Here is a 16,844-nt window from a genome sequence, read left to right as displayed (position 1 = left end):
GGAAGAAGAAAAGGCCCAAACAGTTTATTCCACCTTCTCGTCCTACTTCTTCTACACACGCTACCAAAGCCCTCCCTTCTTGCCCAAGACCTTCAGGACCAGCCCCTAGACCTGAACCCTCTTCTTCAATGCGCACAATACGATCAGTACCCCGTTGGATGCCTGCGAGGGTTGTTGATGCTCCACCACCTCTATGAGGCACCTCGGACCATTCTCAGTTACAGGCAGGTGATATTCCTGCAGACGTAGATGTGGTTGCCCCAGTCCCCCCACCTGCTCATCAAGAGGGGCAACCCATTTCTTCAGGTTCTATCACTGATGCTCCTGATCAGTCCCCTCCCTTTGTTAGTCACACTTCACCTCTTGATAGAGGTAAAAGGGTTTTTTATCCTTCTCCCTCAGGTGCAGAGATTCTTTGCACTCCTATGCCAGCTCCCTCTTATAGCAACTCTTTTGCAATACTGGCAGATTTGACAGAGTTTGAGATAGAGGAGGAGTTTGTAAGCTCCACCCTGGGGGAGCCGGTTATTGGGATTCCGTTGGACAGAGTTTTCTCCTCTGCTGGAGTGGGTTTTCTTTCACCAATTGATTTCCCTCTACTTGACAGGAGGACTCTTTCACAGGAGAGGATTTTCTCCACCACTAGGTCGGGTAGGGCCTTTCTCTCGGCCTCCTCCTCCCGTCGATGAGCATCGTTTGTTGGAACGTTCAGGGCCTCGTTGGCATACCTCCTCACCGCCGTAGGTAACTGATTCATAACCAACTCCATCCAGGTGTTTTAGGTGGCCCCATTGATATCCTTATGCTCCAAGAGCATAAGCGGGATGGTAGAGATTGTGCCAAGTTAGGTAAACTTCTCTCTGGCCATACTTTTTGGTCACCTGCCTTGGGCACTAGGGGAGGCATTTGCATTTATATCTCTTCTTCAATGCTTCCCTTGGTCATTGGACACGGAGTCATAGTCCCCTCTAGAGCAAAGTCGGTTATTTTGATGATTGGTGGGCGTAAGGTTGGCTTCCTTAACCTTTATGCACCCAACTTGAGAGGGGATTGTGCCCTCCTTTGGAAGGAGTTGCTCTCTTGGGCACATATTGCAGATTCTTGGATTATTGGTGGGGGCGATTTCAACATGGTTGAGATGCCTTCAGACAAAAGAGGGGGTAGGGAAGGTGGCATTCACTCCCTCGAGAGAGCAACATGGGATGCCTTCCTTTTTCAGTTCAGTGGCAGAGATGTTTGGTATGATGATGCTTTTCACACTCAACCACAGTCTCTTTTGTTTTCTTGGTCGAACAGGAGAGTAAGGATGCCTATCCACGCACGGATTGACAGACTTTATGTGGATGATTGGCAGAGGTGGGACAGTAGGCATCAGCGCTGGGGGGTGTCCACTTCAGATCATTTTTTGGTTGTTTTGGTGGTTTCAGAGCCTCGGCCAATTTTTTGTATGCTCCCTTGCTTTGCTGATCAGATGCATCTTGAGGGACATTCTTCTCACAAGATAGAACTCCAAGCCTGATTGAAAAGCAAGCGTAGACAAGGAAAGCACAAGGCAAACGTGGACAGAAGGTTCATTCCATGTGTGGTGCAGCAGGCGATGGCCAAGGAGGTGCGTATGGCAGTCTCACTACTCCATTTCTACTCAGCAAGTCTACAAATCTCTTAAAAAGGCATGAAGGGCCTCACTTCCATCTCTTCTTGATTAAAGGGAGCCTTAAATGATGAAGTTGACGCTAGAGGTCTTGAGTGTCGTTGTGTTTGAGGGCGTTGATATGAAAAAGGCTTTGAAAGCTTAACCTTCAACGTAAGAGGTGACAGCTTATACAACTTGAGGTGCAGCCCCGCACAAGAAGCAAATGACAAACTGGCACCGATCAGTGATGGTGTTGTCGGAGCTACTAAAAATAAGGCCAGAGGTGGAGACATGCGTACAACCCAATTTGTCACTAAGTGAGCCCAAGAGGAGATGACCAATGAGGGTTCCGATGAGGGCAACTGACGAAGGAGGAGATAGTTGATGGGAGGGTACAAGGCTGACCATCATCTGTGAAGGGATCGTAGAAGTGAATTTGATCGAGAAGCCTAGTGACAGTGGAGATGCAACAGAGATCGTAGGCATCGGTGAAGAAGCCAATGCCCATTATTGTCCAATACTTCTAGTACCTCCAATCGTTATCTCACCACCATCAGTAACCAGCTGTTAGAGTCTTGACCTTTGAATCTTGGAGTGGAAAATTTAGGCAAAGTTTGACAAACGTATGAGTGGAGGTGGGGAAGCACAAGGAGAGGGCAAAGTGTGTTATTCGGAACCCTACAGCAAAGGAATGCCATACTCGCACAAGAAGGGAAGTCATGACGAGCAACAAAGGAATGCCATACTCATTAATCGTCTTCATCACACCTCATCAACCACAAAACTCGTCTGCTAGACTGAAGACGTACCAAATGAGGCAAATTTGTTTGAAGAACTGCGAGCTCGTCTGATGCTTGCCCATGAAATTTCTTGATGGTGTCTACCCATTTTTTGTCCATTGATTTCCACACCATTGCTATCGTGAAAGATAATCAGAAGGTTGGGATCTGGAGTGTGCCACTTGTGGTCGATATCCTCCATCCCCTTGTGACACATTCTAAGATTCCCATGATCAGCAGGTGACACATTCTCAGATTCCCATGATCAGCAGGATGAGGACGCCTTCTACGCAGAGGAGATCCTAGTCATCCCCGTCAGATGTGGCTGCAGCTCTCACTGACATTAGCAGCTTTTATCATTCTGTTGCTAGTATTAGGAGAGATGAGATTCGCAGGAGAGAGATTGCCATTCGACAGCAATTGGCAGCTCTTCAGAGAGAAGAGCAGAAACGGCCTAGATTCATGGATTCAGTAGCGCCTTGCTGCCAGCAAGAGCTCATCAGCATACACTTTTAGATCAGAGAGAAGAGTATGCCTTTCACGCCAGAGAGTCTTTCTGGATGCATATGGGAGTTAGAGTCAACAAGCATTTCTTCTCTACTCTCGGCCCTAGACATAGTAGAGAGAGTGTTTCGCAGTTTGTTGACTCAGATGGGATACTTCAGACACATCCAGATGCCATCATGCAAATTGCTTCAGATTACTATGCCTCCCTTCTGACTGCAGATCCTGAGTCACGGGCCAGAGATGATGCTAGACAGGCTATTTGGCAGCATATTCCTATGTTGGTGGATAGAGGTTTGAGAGCTTCACTGGATGCACGCTTCACCAACATAGAGTTCAGGACCGCTCTTACTGCCCTTCATAAGGGTAGTTGTCCAGGGTCAGATGGGCTTATACCTTCTTTCTTTATTATTTTTTGGGATCAGATTGGGGATTACATCACCTTAGCCTTGTAGGGCGTTTGGGACTCAGGTGAGATGCGGGAGTCACTCTCAGAGGGTCTCATTCATCTTATCCCAAAAGGAGGTTGCAGAAATTTAGTGTCTCAGTGGAGACCGATCACCTTACTAGGCACTTTGTATAAGATATTGGCAAAGGCCATCAACCTGCAATTGCAGCCCATCTTGCTAGATCTTATACATGACACACAGACAAGCTTTGTCCATGGCAGCAGCATTTTTGATAACATATTCTCATTTTGGGAGGCTCTGAGTGACTAGCAATTCTACTCCTGGATTTTGAAAAAGCATATGACAGGGTAGATTGGGGTTTTCTAGAGGGAACCCTTCTTCACTTTGGATTTTCAGATTTGTGGATTAGAGGGGTTTTTGCTCTTTATTGCAGGTCAGCCCATAGCCAGGTACTCATTGGTGGAGTCAGGGGAGATAGGTTTTAGATATCCAGATCAGTCCGTCAGGGAGGCCCTCTAGCCCCTTTCTATTCTTATTTGTGGCTAAAGCTATGAGCCTCTATATTAGAGCTCAAGCTGATATTTTTGGGCTGAGACCTCCATTGAGACAGGAAGAGGAGTTGCTGGACAGTGAGCTGGCAGATGACACGGCTATTTTTTTGGATGCCACTCCACAAACACTCACCTCTTTCAGGACAGCCTTGGATTTATTTTGCATTGCAGCAGGGGCTCACATTAACTGGAACAAATCCAATGGTTTCTGGATTAGTGATGAGGACACTCCAGATTGGGGTGTTGATATTGGCTTTACTTGGATTCAGAGGAGTGTCTCCGTCAGGTATCTTGGATGCCAGGTTGGGGTGGGCATTTCTCCAGCATAGCAGTTTGCTCCCGTGTTGGAGAGCATCAGGAGGAAACTCCTTTTTTGGAGTTCGGCCAGGCTTGACCTTGCATCCAGAGTGGTGGTTGCAAACCAGATACTATTGGCTATAGCCTAGTTTGTTTACTCTTGTTGGTGCCAATCTGCAAGTAGTATCACTCAACTCAAGAGACCTATCAAAAACTTTTTGTGGAGTGGATTAGACGGCACTTCAAATGTGATAGCTAGGGTGGCTTGGGAGACTCTCATTCTACCCAACTGAGGAAGGGGGCCTCAATATTATTGATCCAGACTTGTAGTGTAGAGCCTTGCTCTACAAGATGGTGGTCAGAGGCTTGATGCCTAGTCAGGAACCTTGGAAATATTTTTTCTTACGCAATATACAGACATGCACACCTTCTCAGGGAGGAGATTGGATGGACAGTTCTAGATGGATCTTTACGTCAGCCCGTCTCAGATCTCCTACTTCCCCTCTCATGGCTGCCATTCTGAAAGCTTGGGACAGCTTCAGACGTACTCTTTGAAGAGTTCCAACCTCGTCTTGTGAGAAGAAATTGACAGGCAGCCAGTCATGTGGAATGATTGCATAGTAGATGAGCATGGCAGATCACTGGGCATGTCACATTATATGCAGTGGTCTAGATGGGATTTGGGACCTGCATCCACAGTGGGTGCTTGGAAAGCTTTCAGGATGCTTCCAGAGGATCAGAGAGCTCGTTCAGTTAGTCACCTCAGAGGAAGGATGCAGTAGATAGATGCAGCCATACCAAGTGAGTGGATGGATACATATCATTTGCCTATTTCTGGGTCCACTTGGTTGGGGGCTTTTTCAAGGACAGGTATCCCTCTGTAGGTTATAGCCTTGCGGGATGCACATGAGGATACCCTTGTCTTTCAGGTTCATGCAGGAGGCAGACTCCACAGTTCTTCAGAGGGCATTCTTTTGGAGGCTCCTTTTCAGCTTGTCACGATTGCAGGATACATGGAGATGGGTAGAGACTCACAATGGTATCTGGATCCAGACCCCGTTCTCCTGGCTATTGGATCTTGGAGGCTTGGTTGTATGGAGATTTCCCTATTAGATCCTTGCAGTGGGATCCAGGGGAATGGGAGTGGATAGTTGCAGGGCACCGAGAGAAGAGCATCCCCTTCTTTCGTTACACGGTCAAAAATCCACGCTTCTGTAGAGACATCTTGGGAGATTTTGACTAGTATCACTGCATGACATATTTGGAGAACCAAATGTACAGAGGCTTTGGAGGACTCCTAGGTTCACCCTTCTCAAACTATGGCCAGTATCTGGGCAGATACTATACACATTTTGATGGCCATTTGGGCGAACAAACAGGGAACCTCCAGGACTGCTACTGCTAGGAGGGTTGCTTTTCTCAGAGTTTGGAAGGATTGTCCTTTCTTGTCTAACTCTCCTTCAGGGATGAGGTGGCATTTTCAGCCGCCACCTGGGATTTTTGTTTGCTTATTCTGAGCTGTTGTTTCTCATGCTTGACATGATGCACTCCCACACTTGAGCTTGCTCTGCGGTTTTTATTCATACTTAATGAAGTACTTTTCTTGAAAAAAAAATTAAAAATAATAAAAATAAATAAATAAATAAATAAATATATATATATACTAAAAAGGCATCCTTATTAGCTTCACATGAAGGGGAAGATTGTCCTAAACAAAGACAAAAACAAGGAGCCCTAGAGCTTGGGAAAGGGCTATGTCAACAGCCATTCCTTGATCATTTTGTGTATGAAATGGATCAATCATATGTAAAGCAAAAATTCAATGAGCTACAGAAAGTTGTTTCAGAGGGAATTCGATAGAAGGAGCTTCGTGAGTCCCCCAATTTCATTTTTTTTTTTCACTACACAAATATCTTACTTTGAGGCTCAAATGAAGATAGCAAGAAAACCCTTAAGCTCACAAAGGTGTATGTTTTTAGTGTTCCTGTTCATGTATTTTCCATTCACAACTGTTTTTAGTATTCCTTTTCATGTCTCTTCCATTCACAACTTTAAAAAAGCTCGCAAAAAAATATCCCCCCTTTCAACCAAAGACAAATTTCAAAGTTGAAACCTTCATGCATTTAAGACAAAGAAACAAAAGAAACAAATTAATTTCCATTACCTGCATTAAAACCACTGCAAGGGGACTGATTTGCCCATCTGGACCCAAAGAAGTTGTGGAATGTCCCTCAGTATCTTTGAGTGATTCTGGCAGGCCCTGCATGATTGTTTCTGCTATCTCAGCAACAATCTGATCAGAGCTCTTACCTCCACCTCCACTGGTTGCTCTTGGCTGTATGCTGGCCACGGTAGCAAGAATTTTAATACTTTCCTGGAGTTGGAAAGTCAAATTGGCATTCTCATGCATTCCAAACACATCAGGACCTTCTGCAGAGGGCAAAGACTTGATATATTCTGTATATGATATATATCTACCCTCAGGTTGAGAAGTATATATTTTGGAAGGAGTGAAAGAGTATGAGTCTGAGAGGACATCAGGGTTGTAGTAGCGCCGAAGTGTGCTCATCAAGCATCTTCGATCAAGATCATCTGTTACTCTTCCTCCATATGTAATCTCACCTACCAGAAAATTTCGAGGTTTCATTTGTTACAAAGTTTACAAATAACTGTACACTGTCGAAATGTGTTGTTATTACTTCAACCTACAGATATTTGGTGGTATAACAAATCTCAGCGTTCATTATATGCAGCTACAAATATTTGCATGGGTGGATCAAAATCAATTGCCATATGAAAACAGTTTTCTGAGTCCAAACTCAAAGAAAACTGAGGAAATTTAATGGTGTTGTCCAAGTATCTCAATTACAAATGCAAAAAAAGGTACAGATATTTATGATGCCATACCCAAAAAAACTAATACCTGTCACATAAAGTAGAGCTGGCCAAGGAATTTCAGGCTGCTCTTGCAGAAACATTCTTAGTGTCTGAAGGGCACAATCAAGGTCACTGTTATTGAAATCATATCTTACATTCCACCCCAGTGGGCCAAACTTCCTCCTCTCTTGTAGGACTGCATTTACAATACAGGTGACTTAATTAGTTGACCCAAGATTCTTTGTAGATAAATGATACATGATATCTAACAAATGGAGATGAGAAGAGTGTAGCCATTATGACATTTTCAATTTATATTCCTCAACGTAATAGATTTTTATAAATTTAATGGAGAGATGAAACAAGTGGAGTCCCAAACAAGTGGCATGCTTGAGGGAAAACATGAAACCCAACCACACCCTACTTTTTTTTCTATTCTCTATGTGCTACTGCTCAGGGGTGGCACTGCCCACCATGAGCAGCATTTCCCTTTCCATTGATGCCTCTTCCTCAATTCTATCGCTTCCTCTAGTATAGCCTCTCTGTAAGGAAATTCATATTGGCCTCCTACTGAAAGGGCACCTACTCAGAGAATCTATCAACTCTGTCAATGCACATATTTCATTATTAGTAGGCAGTCAAAGTTGTTATGGAAAATTTATGGTGGAAAGGATTATTCTTATTTCTACTTATTATTGATGCCATAGTAAAAACTTTGTCTACTAGAGCCCCCAGTAACACCTAGATGCGGCTGATTGTGAATCAACTACTACTGTCGACAGTGGTGGGAATGTGGAACACCACCAAAGGCCTTGTATATTCTAAGAGACAAGAGTAAGAGTGCCTGCATGAGAGCGATCACTGGTCTTATCCACGGTTGGAACATCGAATAGAGCCATCAAGTGGCCCTTCCTGATCTATAATTGAAGGAACTATAGCCTTAGTCATTGCAACCAAAATAGGAATGTCTCCCACCGCCGTGATCGTAGAAAAACTTGGGGCACTAGGAATGTCTCCTTCCATGATCGTAGAAGAACTCAGGACACGAGAGGTGTCTTCGTGTGCTGGTGGAGTGACAATCCTAATCGCAAGGCAACAAGAGACTATAGGTGGAGGACATGAGGAGGGTCCTAGACACACTCAAGGAGTTGACTGTGCTGCTGCTAAAGGTCTGGTAGCGCGTGTTATAGGACAAGAAGGGGGTGTCGAAGGAGCAGTACAAGGAGGAGCTGCAAGAAGGATACATCTGAATGCTGAAGCATGATTGGGTCATCCACGAGATTAGGGTTAGAGACAATGACCGTAACTCTAGGCACCCCATCGGCCTTAACCTTCTCCGCTGAAGAAGAAGGCAGCATGCCAGGGGAGGGGTTGGATCTCTTTGACCACTCCAAAGGATGCTCCAATAATAGCAAGGTGTTGATGGTACACTTGAGGAAGGCTAGAAAATTGGACAAAAAGAACGATGACAAAAAAATCCCTCTTGGAGGCTAGCACCACGGGGTTAGCCTTGAGCACCGAAGTCGTGGCCTCAAGAGAATTAAAAACCACTTGAAAGAAGCCTCGTCGTAGTAGGCGTACATCTAAAATGTGAGGAGCGCGGTCAATCTATAAAGCTGTAAGCATCCAACCGCTGGCTTGCGATCTGAAAGGGTGGGACCCATGGATGCGGGCAAAGAGCAAAGTAGAGATTTCAAGCTCTACATCCTTTCTAAGCTGTTGCAGCTCGTATTTTGGAAAACTAACTATCTTTGGGGCTGGTGGAAGTGGTTGAGGATTGACTGGATTGGAATCCATTCATTAATTGAGGTGAGAAGGCCAACTCAAACATGGTGAGGCTCTGTCTTCTGTGCGGGGGACATGAAGAAAGAGAAAAAAAACAAGCTAAAGACCCAATCCATGACTTGGCCCCACAAAGTATTGATACTGTACTCGAGCCTTTGTTCCAACAACAGACTCCACAACAGAATGTACTGCCACGTCAACTTGAAGGAGCCGCACTCTCTAGCATCCTGAGTTGCCCTGTGTCAATTCCCATCGAAATCCTCTTACGGAATTGTCCCAATCTTTGGGAGAGTTTCAAAGGATGGGTTGAACTCGCAAATCCCCCTCCACCTATGAACGACATTGAAGATATCCCTATGCGGATGGGTGAAAGAGATGACATACGCAACATTACTGTGCCTTTGATCCACAAGGCATATAATGAAGTCCAAGCCATAGTGGATGGTGGAGCAGGTGTCAATGTCCTATCAAAGGAGCTCTACGAAGAATGGGGTCTCCCACCAATGCAAAAAGCTAATTTCAACATACGCCTTGCCGATAATTCACGGGCTAAACCCTTGGGAATAGTGAATGGCGTGTCCACAAAGATCGCAGGAGTCCGCTTTTCCCTTCAATTCACAATTTTGGATCTCCCTAAAAAATCCTATCAAATCTTACTGGGACGTCCTTGGTTACAGGAAGCATCATGGATGAACGCTTCTTTTCCAATTCAGCCACTCTAGATTCTGATTTTTCCTTGGCAATCTCTAAGGAAGACAACGACTCCTTTAACTGTGTGATCTCCTGGTGAAATCTGGTCACCTCTGTGACATGCTGGCTTTGCAAAGTTGCCAGAGCTGCTGCATGCTGGCTACATAGTGTTGTCATTTCTGCTTCCCATTTCTGCTTGTGACTGTGGAGGTGATCCTCAAGGGCAGCCCGCTGAATGTTCCAAGCGATGTCACGCTCATGAATAGTTGAGTCCTTCTCTTTCAACCACCTTTCCTCTTGTTGCCGAAGTGTCACCTCTATGGTGCGCTGCTAGGCTGCCTGAGCTCTCTCGAATTCTAACTTCAAATGTTGTTGCTGGGAGAGGAGCTTATGAGCATAACCTGTGGAATTGAAGACCGTTGTCCCTAGCTGCGTGAAAGTGTCATCCATGATACGTTGAGCAAGATGCAAGGACCTCTTCATCCAGGCGTACCTATCACTTTAATTCATCATGTCTGCCAAATTAATCATGTCCCCCCCAATTCCTCGAACATGTCAAGGAGAGCTCCCTCTTCCTCCGTTGACAGGTTTCCTGTAGGTGCCAATTTATCTAAGTGCACAAAACATGTCGGGACCCTCGAGGTCTTTCTCTTCTGTGCGAGGCATTCCTGCAAAGAAATGGTGAAGATTTGATGCAGATCCTCCTCTTTCCCACATACTGGTGAGCGTTTCCTGTGAAGAATAGATAGTAGTTGGCTGTAATCTTCATTCTGTTTTTGCACAAGGGAAACATTTGAAAGCAGTGGGCTTGATGAAGCAGCTATGTAAGCTGTGAACATATCATTCTGATGAAGGGGTGGGCAATCCATAGATTGGGGCAAACTCCCTCCCTCGAATACCTCCTCTAATGCTGAAGTGGCTGATGGAGGATCTCCTGGGGAGGGGCTCCCACTCCGGTCTCTGCTCTTGTCTCTGCCATGTGGTGGTCGTGGTGGGGAGGCCGAAATGTGAAGTACTCCCTGAGATGACAGCCCCTGAGAAAGCTCGTGGGAGTCAGGGCCCAGGGTAAGATTCAGGTCCAACACATGGTCCAACACATGGTCAGAGGTCACCTGAACTGTGGTGATGAGTGCATCGGTGAAAGTGGTGGCGAGGGAAGATGAAACAGCTGCAATCCTTCGCAAAAATACACTTTTCGAGGAAGTCACTGGTACAATAGTCGTCATTGGTGCAACAATCATCGTCACTGGTACAACAGGGGTTGTATCTGGTGCAATCAAACCCATTGAAACTCTGGAGATCCCTAGAGAAGCCTGGACAAGTGTGACTGGTGGAGATGCAAGTCCAGGCACGGGCACCGGCGAAGTGATTGATGGAGATACGAGACATGTCACTAATGGGGAACTTGTAATAGAATATACTGAAGAAGCTCCGTGGCAGACTGCATCAGGTTGTGCTCGCCGAGGTGTCCTCCTGGTCGAAAGAGGAGAGGAGGCAGTTCCCGGGGAAGTGATAGTGAAAGAGATGGAAGAGGGGGTGAAAGGAGGGGAGAGGGATGATGAAGGGAGGCGACCTGTGACAATGGAAGGAGGGTTGGCCTTCCACTGGTGAAGTAAGAAGGTGAGGTGGGGCCCACAAGTACAGGTATATGTTCCTTGACGCTTGTGGATTGTGTTACGGAAGGCAGAGTAGAAGAGTGAGGCGAAATCGTAGGGAGTGACGGAGAGAATGGAGTCTAGGGCAGAATGGATCGCCTTGGTGATGAAGAAGTGGCCCCGGGCAGAGTAGAAGTGAGTGAATAAATACCTCGCTAAAAGTGCCTCTCTGTTGTTTCCCTCGAGAACCTTCTTGCACTCATGTCCCCGACAATGAGGTTTACATGTAGACAAGAAGGACAGGAATGTGAGTGAGTCGGTGTGAGGTGGCAAAAAGGAAAGTGTGGGAAGACGGAGCTATGTGGATACGAGACTAGGAGTGAACATATGACGGGAATTCAAGAATCCAAATGTGTCTGTTGCAAAGTCATATGACTGAATAAACACAATACACATTTGGACGTCCATCTAGGGAAGTGTGACAGCATCAAACTCCATGAGAGACATGCGGGTTATCTCATCAAATCACAAGATGCTGGACAACTTGAGTGTGGGATCAAGGAAAGGTTTGAAAACCACCCGAATGATCGAGGAAGATGAACCAGGGGGTGGAAGATCGCAAGTTGTACCTTATGGGGCCAAATCACCACCACCAATATTGTGCCCACCGGATGCCTTGGATGGTGTCTTGATGGTACCTGTGGGGGGCAGATAGTCCGTGATCTGAATCAGAGGAACTCGAAAAAGGGGATAGCTCCTCATTTGATATGATAGTCATCCTGTTGGAGGGAGGTGAATCTGCGGCTACTCGAGGTCGTTTGGAAGTGCTCTATGGTGTAGACCTGGCACCCAGATCATCTGTGGTGCGTTTGCCAGGTGATGCCATAAAGGGTGGTCCTGATCCTATTTTGTGGGCTGCCCGAGCCCTATGAAAGTAAACGAATAGAGTATCTTAGGGTAATTTGGGTTTGTACTTGTGGCGAGGGGTATGGGTAGGCATGAACGATGGCGTCATATGGAGAGGAAAAGAGTGAGGAGGAGGTGTCGATGTCGAGGTCTGGAGAGGCAAAGAGTGAGAAGGGGGTGTTGATGTCGAGGTCTGGAGAGGCAAAGAGGGAGGAGGAGGTGTTGATGTCAAGGTTAACAAGATAGGGCCTAGAATTTGCTATCAGAGAATTCCTTAGCAGAGCCACCAATGTAGGCCCAATTGCCGAAACGACATGATGAGACCTGAGAGAGGAGGTTGACAGGATGCCCGTATACCCGAGCTGCATAGAGGGAGAGGGAGGGTGGAATCGGTAGCCAGGAGGGGGGCGGTTGGAGAGGTAGAGGTGGAGGGCGGATGTAGAGGTATAGGGAGGGAGGGGTGACGAGGGGGAAAGGGGGCATGTAGGCAGGGGGCATAGGGAGAGGGGGGAAATAGGTAGCTGGAGGGAAGTGTAGGTAGGGGGCGGGTACAAGGAGAGAGGAGAGGGGGTGACATAGAGGTTAGGGAGGGAGAAGGGGGGGTTGCACTGAGGAGAGGGAGGGGTGGCGGTTAGGGGGAGAGGGAGAGGAGCATAGAGGTAGGAAGGTAGGTGGGTAGAGGGAGTGTGAAGATAGTGGGAGAGAGGGAAGGAATCTCACTTGAGGCTTTCTCACAAGCACAATGGGGGAATACACACAAAGGTGGAGGCTGAAAACAGTTTTCCTCTTCTTAGTTGTGAAAGCCAAAAGAACTCTAGTACAAAGAAATAGAAGAACCCTATATGTGGGTCTCAAACCAAACTCAACTAACTAAGGTGGCATACTAACTGAGCCACGAACTAGTGTAGATAAGGATAGCTGTCATCCAGCTATTATTCGTGGGCGGTGTACCAACCGCATCTATAGCTAACAAGTCGGTGACATAAATGCACAACGGTCACCCTGGCATATCGCGAGTGGAGCTCGATATCTCAACACTCCCCCTCGAGCTCAATCCCAATTCCTGCACACCAAGTAGGTCTCTGAACTTGCGCAGCTTCTCTGCGCCCAATGCCTTCGTGAATATGTCAGCTACCTGATCCTCTGTGCTGACATAAACTAGTTAGTAAGACCTAGTAAAACCTTCTCCCGCACATAGTGATAATGCACCTCAATGTGCTTTGTTCTAGCATGATAGACTGGGTTATTTGCCAAGTGTATACTGCTCATGTTGTCACAATAAATGACAACTGGCCCATCTGTAGACTGATGCATATCATAGAGTAGCTTATGCAACCAAGCTACCTCACATGCAGCCATTGCTGCACCCCTGTACTCAGCCTCTGTGCTCGACAAGGCAACTGTAGGCTGTTTCTTGCTGCTCCAAGTGACTGCAGCACTCCCAAAAGAGAACACATATCCACTGGTAGATCGTCTATCAGAAATACTACCAGCCCAATCAGCATCAGTGTATCCATGCAACTGTATCTGAACCCCAGCCTCATAAAATAGTCCATACTGCAATGTGGACTTCACATACCTGAGTATGCGTCTAGCCGCATCCAAATGCGGTTTCCTTGGAGCCTGCATAAACTGACTTACCAACCCAACAGCATAGCTCAAATCTGGCCTGGTAATAGTCATGTAAATCAAACTTCCTACTATGCGTCTGTACATAGTAGGGTCTTCTAGAAGCTCACCTGCATCTGCGCTCAGCTTCACATTCTGCTCCAAAGGATCTGCTCCAAAGGAACTGAAATAGGCTTACAGCCTGTCATCCCATATTTGGACAGCATGTCCAGTCCATACTGCCTTTGCAAGAGCTGTATCCAACTTGGTGATCTAATCACCTCAATGCCCAAGAAATAACGCAGCTCTCCCAAATCCTTCATCTCAAACTTATGCTTCAATAGCATTTTCACATGAAGGATGTCTTCATCACTATCACCTGTGATGATCAAATCATCAACATAAATGACAAGCAGCATAATACCTTTCTCTGTTTTTCTCACATAGAGTGAGAAATCTGCCTTGGAAATTTGAAAGCCAATAGTAACAAGATACTGTCCTATCTTATCAGACCATGCTCTAGGTGCTTGCTTCAAGCCATACAAGGCTTTCTTCAACCTGCAAACAAACTCAGGATGAACATCATGCACATAACTTGGTGGCTGCTCCATATAGACCTCTTCTTGCAAATCACCATGCAAGAAGGCATTCTTTACATCCATTTGATGTAAAGACCATCCCTTTGATGCAGCCATAGCAATGACTACTCTTACAGTCGCCATCCTTGCAACTGGACTGAATGTTTCTTCATAATCAATGCCATATGTCTGTGCATACCCCTTGACAACTAATCTTGCCTTGTATTTGTTCACAGAACCATCTGCATTGTGCTTCACCTTATAAACCCATTTATAGCCAATTGCATTCTTGTCTTTAGGCAAAGGCACCAATTCCCATGTTGCATTTGCATCCAAGGCATCCATTTCTTCATCCATGGCTTTCTCCCATTTTTCTTTTCCCATGGCTTGCTTAAAAGAAATGGGTTCTGGTTCCTGTATCACTTTGACCATATAGGCATAGTGAATGGCTGTAAATCCATCATATTTCAGCCTATCCACAGGATACCTAGCTCTGGTAGACCTTCGCAAAATAGGCTCACTTCCAGGTGCTCTCAAAACATCCCTGGTCTTCCTTACTCCAGGTGTAACAACAGAAGGAATACCCAACTCATCATCAATGCTCTGTTCTGAGCCACTGGATTCACCATCCACATAAGAGTGACCTGCATTCATATCAAAGATGGGCTGATCTACCTTCTCTTTTCCTTTTCGTGATACCTGCGTACCACTATCTGCATTGCTTTGAGGAGATTCTCCTGATCTCAATCTACCTGTCCATGGCGAGGTATGTGAACCACTGCTAGAGGACACTGCAGGTCCACTGATATTTTGTGATTGCTGCTGTGAATTCTGTGCAGCATTACCATTTTGTGCATCTACATCAATCATCACATTTACTGGTTTATACCAGCTGCTCATCTCATCAAAAACAACATCTCTGCTCACTGTAAACTTATGAGTAGAAGGGTTATAGCATCTATACCCTTTCTGCTGCAGAGAATAACCAATAAAGATGCACTTCTCAGCTTTTGGATCCAACTTGGACCTCAATTCATCTGGCACATGAACATAGGCAATGCAACCAAAAATTTTCAAATGGGAAATATCTGGTTTCCTACCAGTATACATCTCCTCTAGCGTCATGCCATGTATTGTTACAGTGGGAGTCCTGTTCATTATGTAAACTGCTGTAGCAACTGCTTCAGCCCAATAAAAATCTGGCAGATCTTTTTCATTGAGCATGGCACGAGATACCTCTCCAATATGCCTGTTTTTCCTTTCTGCAAGTCCATTTTGCTGTGGAGTATGACTGCATGAATATTGTTGCTTTATGCCATGCTCCTGCAGGAACCTTGCAAATTCATTTGAGAGGTACTCTCCCCCTCCATCTGACCTTAGGCATTTTATCTGCAAGCCTGTTTCTTTTTCAACCATAGCTTTAAAAACTTTGAAGTGCCCAAACACTTCACTTTTCTTTTTCATAAAATACACCCAAACTTTTCTGCTGTAGTCATCAATAAAGGTGACAAAGTAATGACAGCCTCCAATAGATGCAGCTTTAGTAGTCCACACATCAGAGTGGATTAATTCCAATGGCTTCTTACTCTCTTGAACATGCTTAGGAAATGGTTTCCTTGCCTGTTTTCCAAATTGACAGGCTTCACACACCTTATGCATTTCTGCAACCTTGAATTTAGGCAATCCTCTGCAACAATATTTTGGGCCTGCATTGATTTAAGTCGCTGTACATTAACATGACCAATGCGTTTATGCCAGATATCAATATCTGCAACTACACCGGTCCCATGTGCAAACATTGCTGCACCCAATTCAAGCATGTCCGCATCTAGCGTAAACATCCTGCCCTTCTTCTTTCCTTTTGCTATCAAGCGACCATTATTTTTCATATCCTCAACAAAGCATCCATGAGGATTGAATCTGACCTGCAAGCCCTGCTCAACCATATGACCAACAGAAACCAGGTTCTTGGTGATGTTCGGGACATGAAATACATCAGACAAGTATTTCTTTTTCCCATCCTGCATAGACAAAGGAATTTTGCCAATCTGCACAATAGGATGTGCAGTATCATCACCAGTCTCCACAAATCCTGGTTTTTCCATTTTCCTTGCATCCTGCATCCATTCAGCATGACCTGTCATGTGGTTTGACGCACCTGAGTCAACATACCACACATCATTGCTTTCTTCTGCACTTGTCACATAATTTGTCATATGCTGTACCATAAACAAATGCTCATTTCTGTCATCACCCTGTCTACTAGAGGATGCATAATTGCCTTGCTGCAATTTTCCATTCATAATGTCATTCTGCTTTTTGTAGCAGTCTTTAGCCATATGCCCCATTTTACCACAGTAGTAGCATTCAACATTGCTGTTTGCATTTTGGCCTCTCTGCCATCCACCACGACCTCTTTGGCTCCCCCTGCCTCTAGAGTTACCACGTCCTCCTGCATAGGACTGGTTTTCTTGAGTTTGCTGCATATTCTGATTTCTACCACGGCCTCCAGATCGGACTCCTCTACCTCTGCCTCTACCCCTTCCAGCATTTGAGTAGAAGACAGTTTCTTTTGAAGTTCCTCCTGAAGAAGATGCACCACCATTTCTCTGCTCTTCAGAAATTAGAAGA

General features: G+C 45.6%; 1 protein-coding gene across 1 annotated transcript in view; it reads right to left on the bottom strand.

The window, feature by feature from the left end:
* Positions 1–16,844, bottom strand: part of LOC147898637 (uncharacterized) — a 510,556-nt gene that overhangs the window by 81,109 nt on the left and 412,603 nt on the right. Inside the window, exons 19-20 of the mRNA XM_087379736.1 lie at positions 7,098–7,247; positions 6,339–6,796 (exon numbers count right to left, since the gene is read on the bottom strand). Coding sequence (XP_087235862.1) covers positions 6,339–6,796; positions 7,098–7,247 — 608 coding nt within the window. The remainder of the gene's footprint in view (positions 1–6,338; positions 6,797–7,097; positions 7,248–16,844) is intronic.

This window comes from Dipteris shenzhenensis, chromosome 9 (assembly GCF_047967505.1).
Source record: "Dipteris shenzhenensis isolate YYH24624 ecotype China chromosome 9, Dip_SZ_1.0, whole genome shotgun sequence".
In the NCBI taxonomy this organism is placed as follows: Eukaryota; Viridiplantae; Streptophyta; class Polypodiopsida; order Gleicheniales; family Dipteridaceae; genus Dipteris; species Dipteris shenzhenensis.
This window is presented reverse-complemented; position numbering and strand designations above follow the sequence as displayed.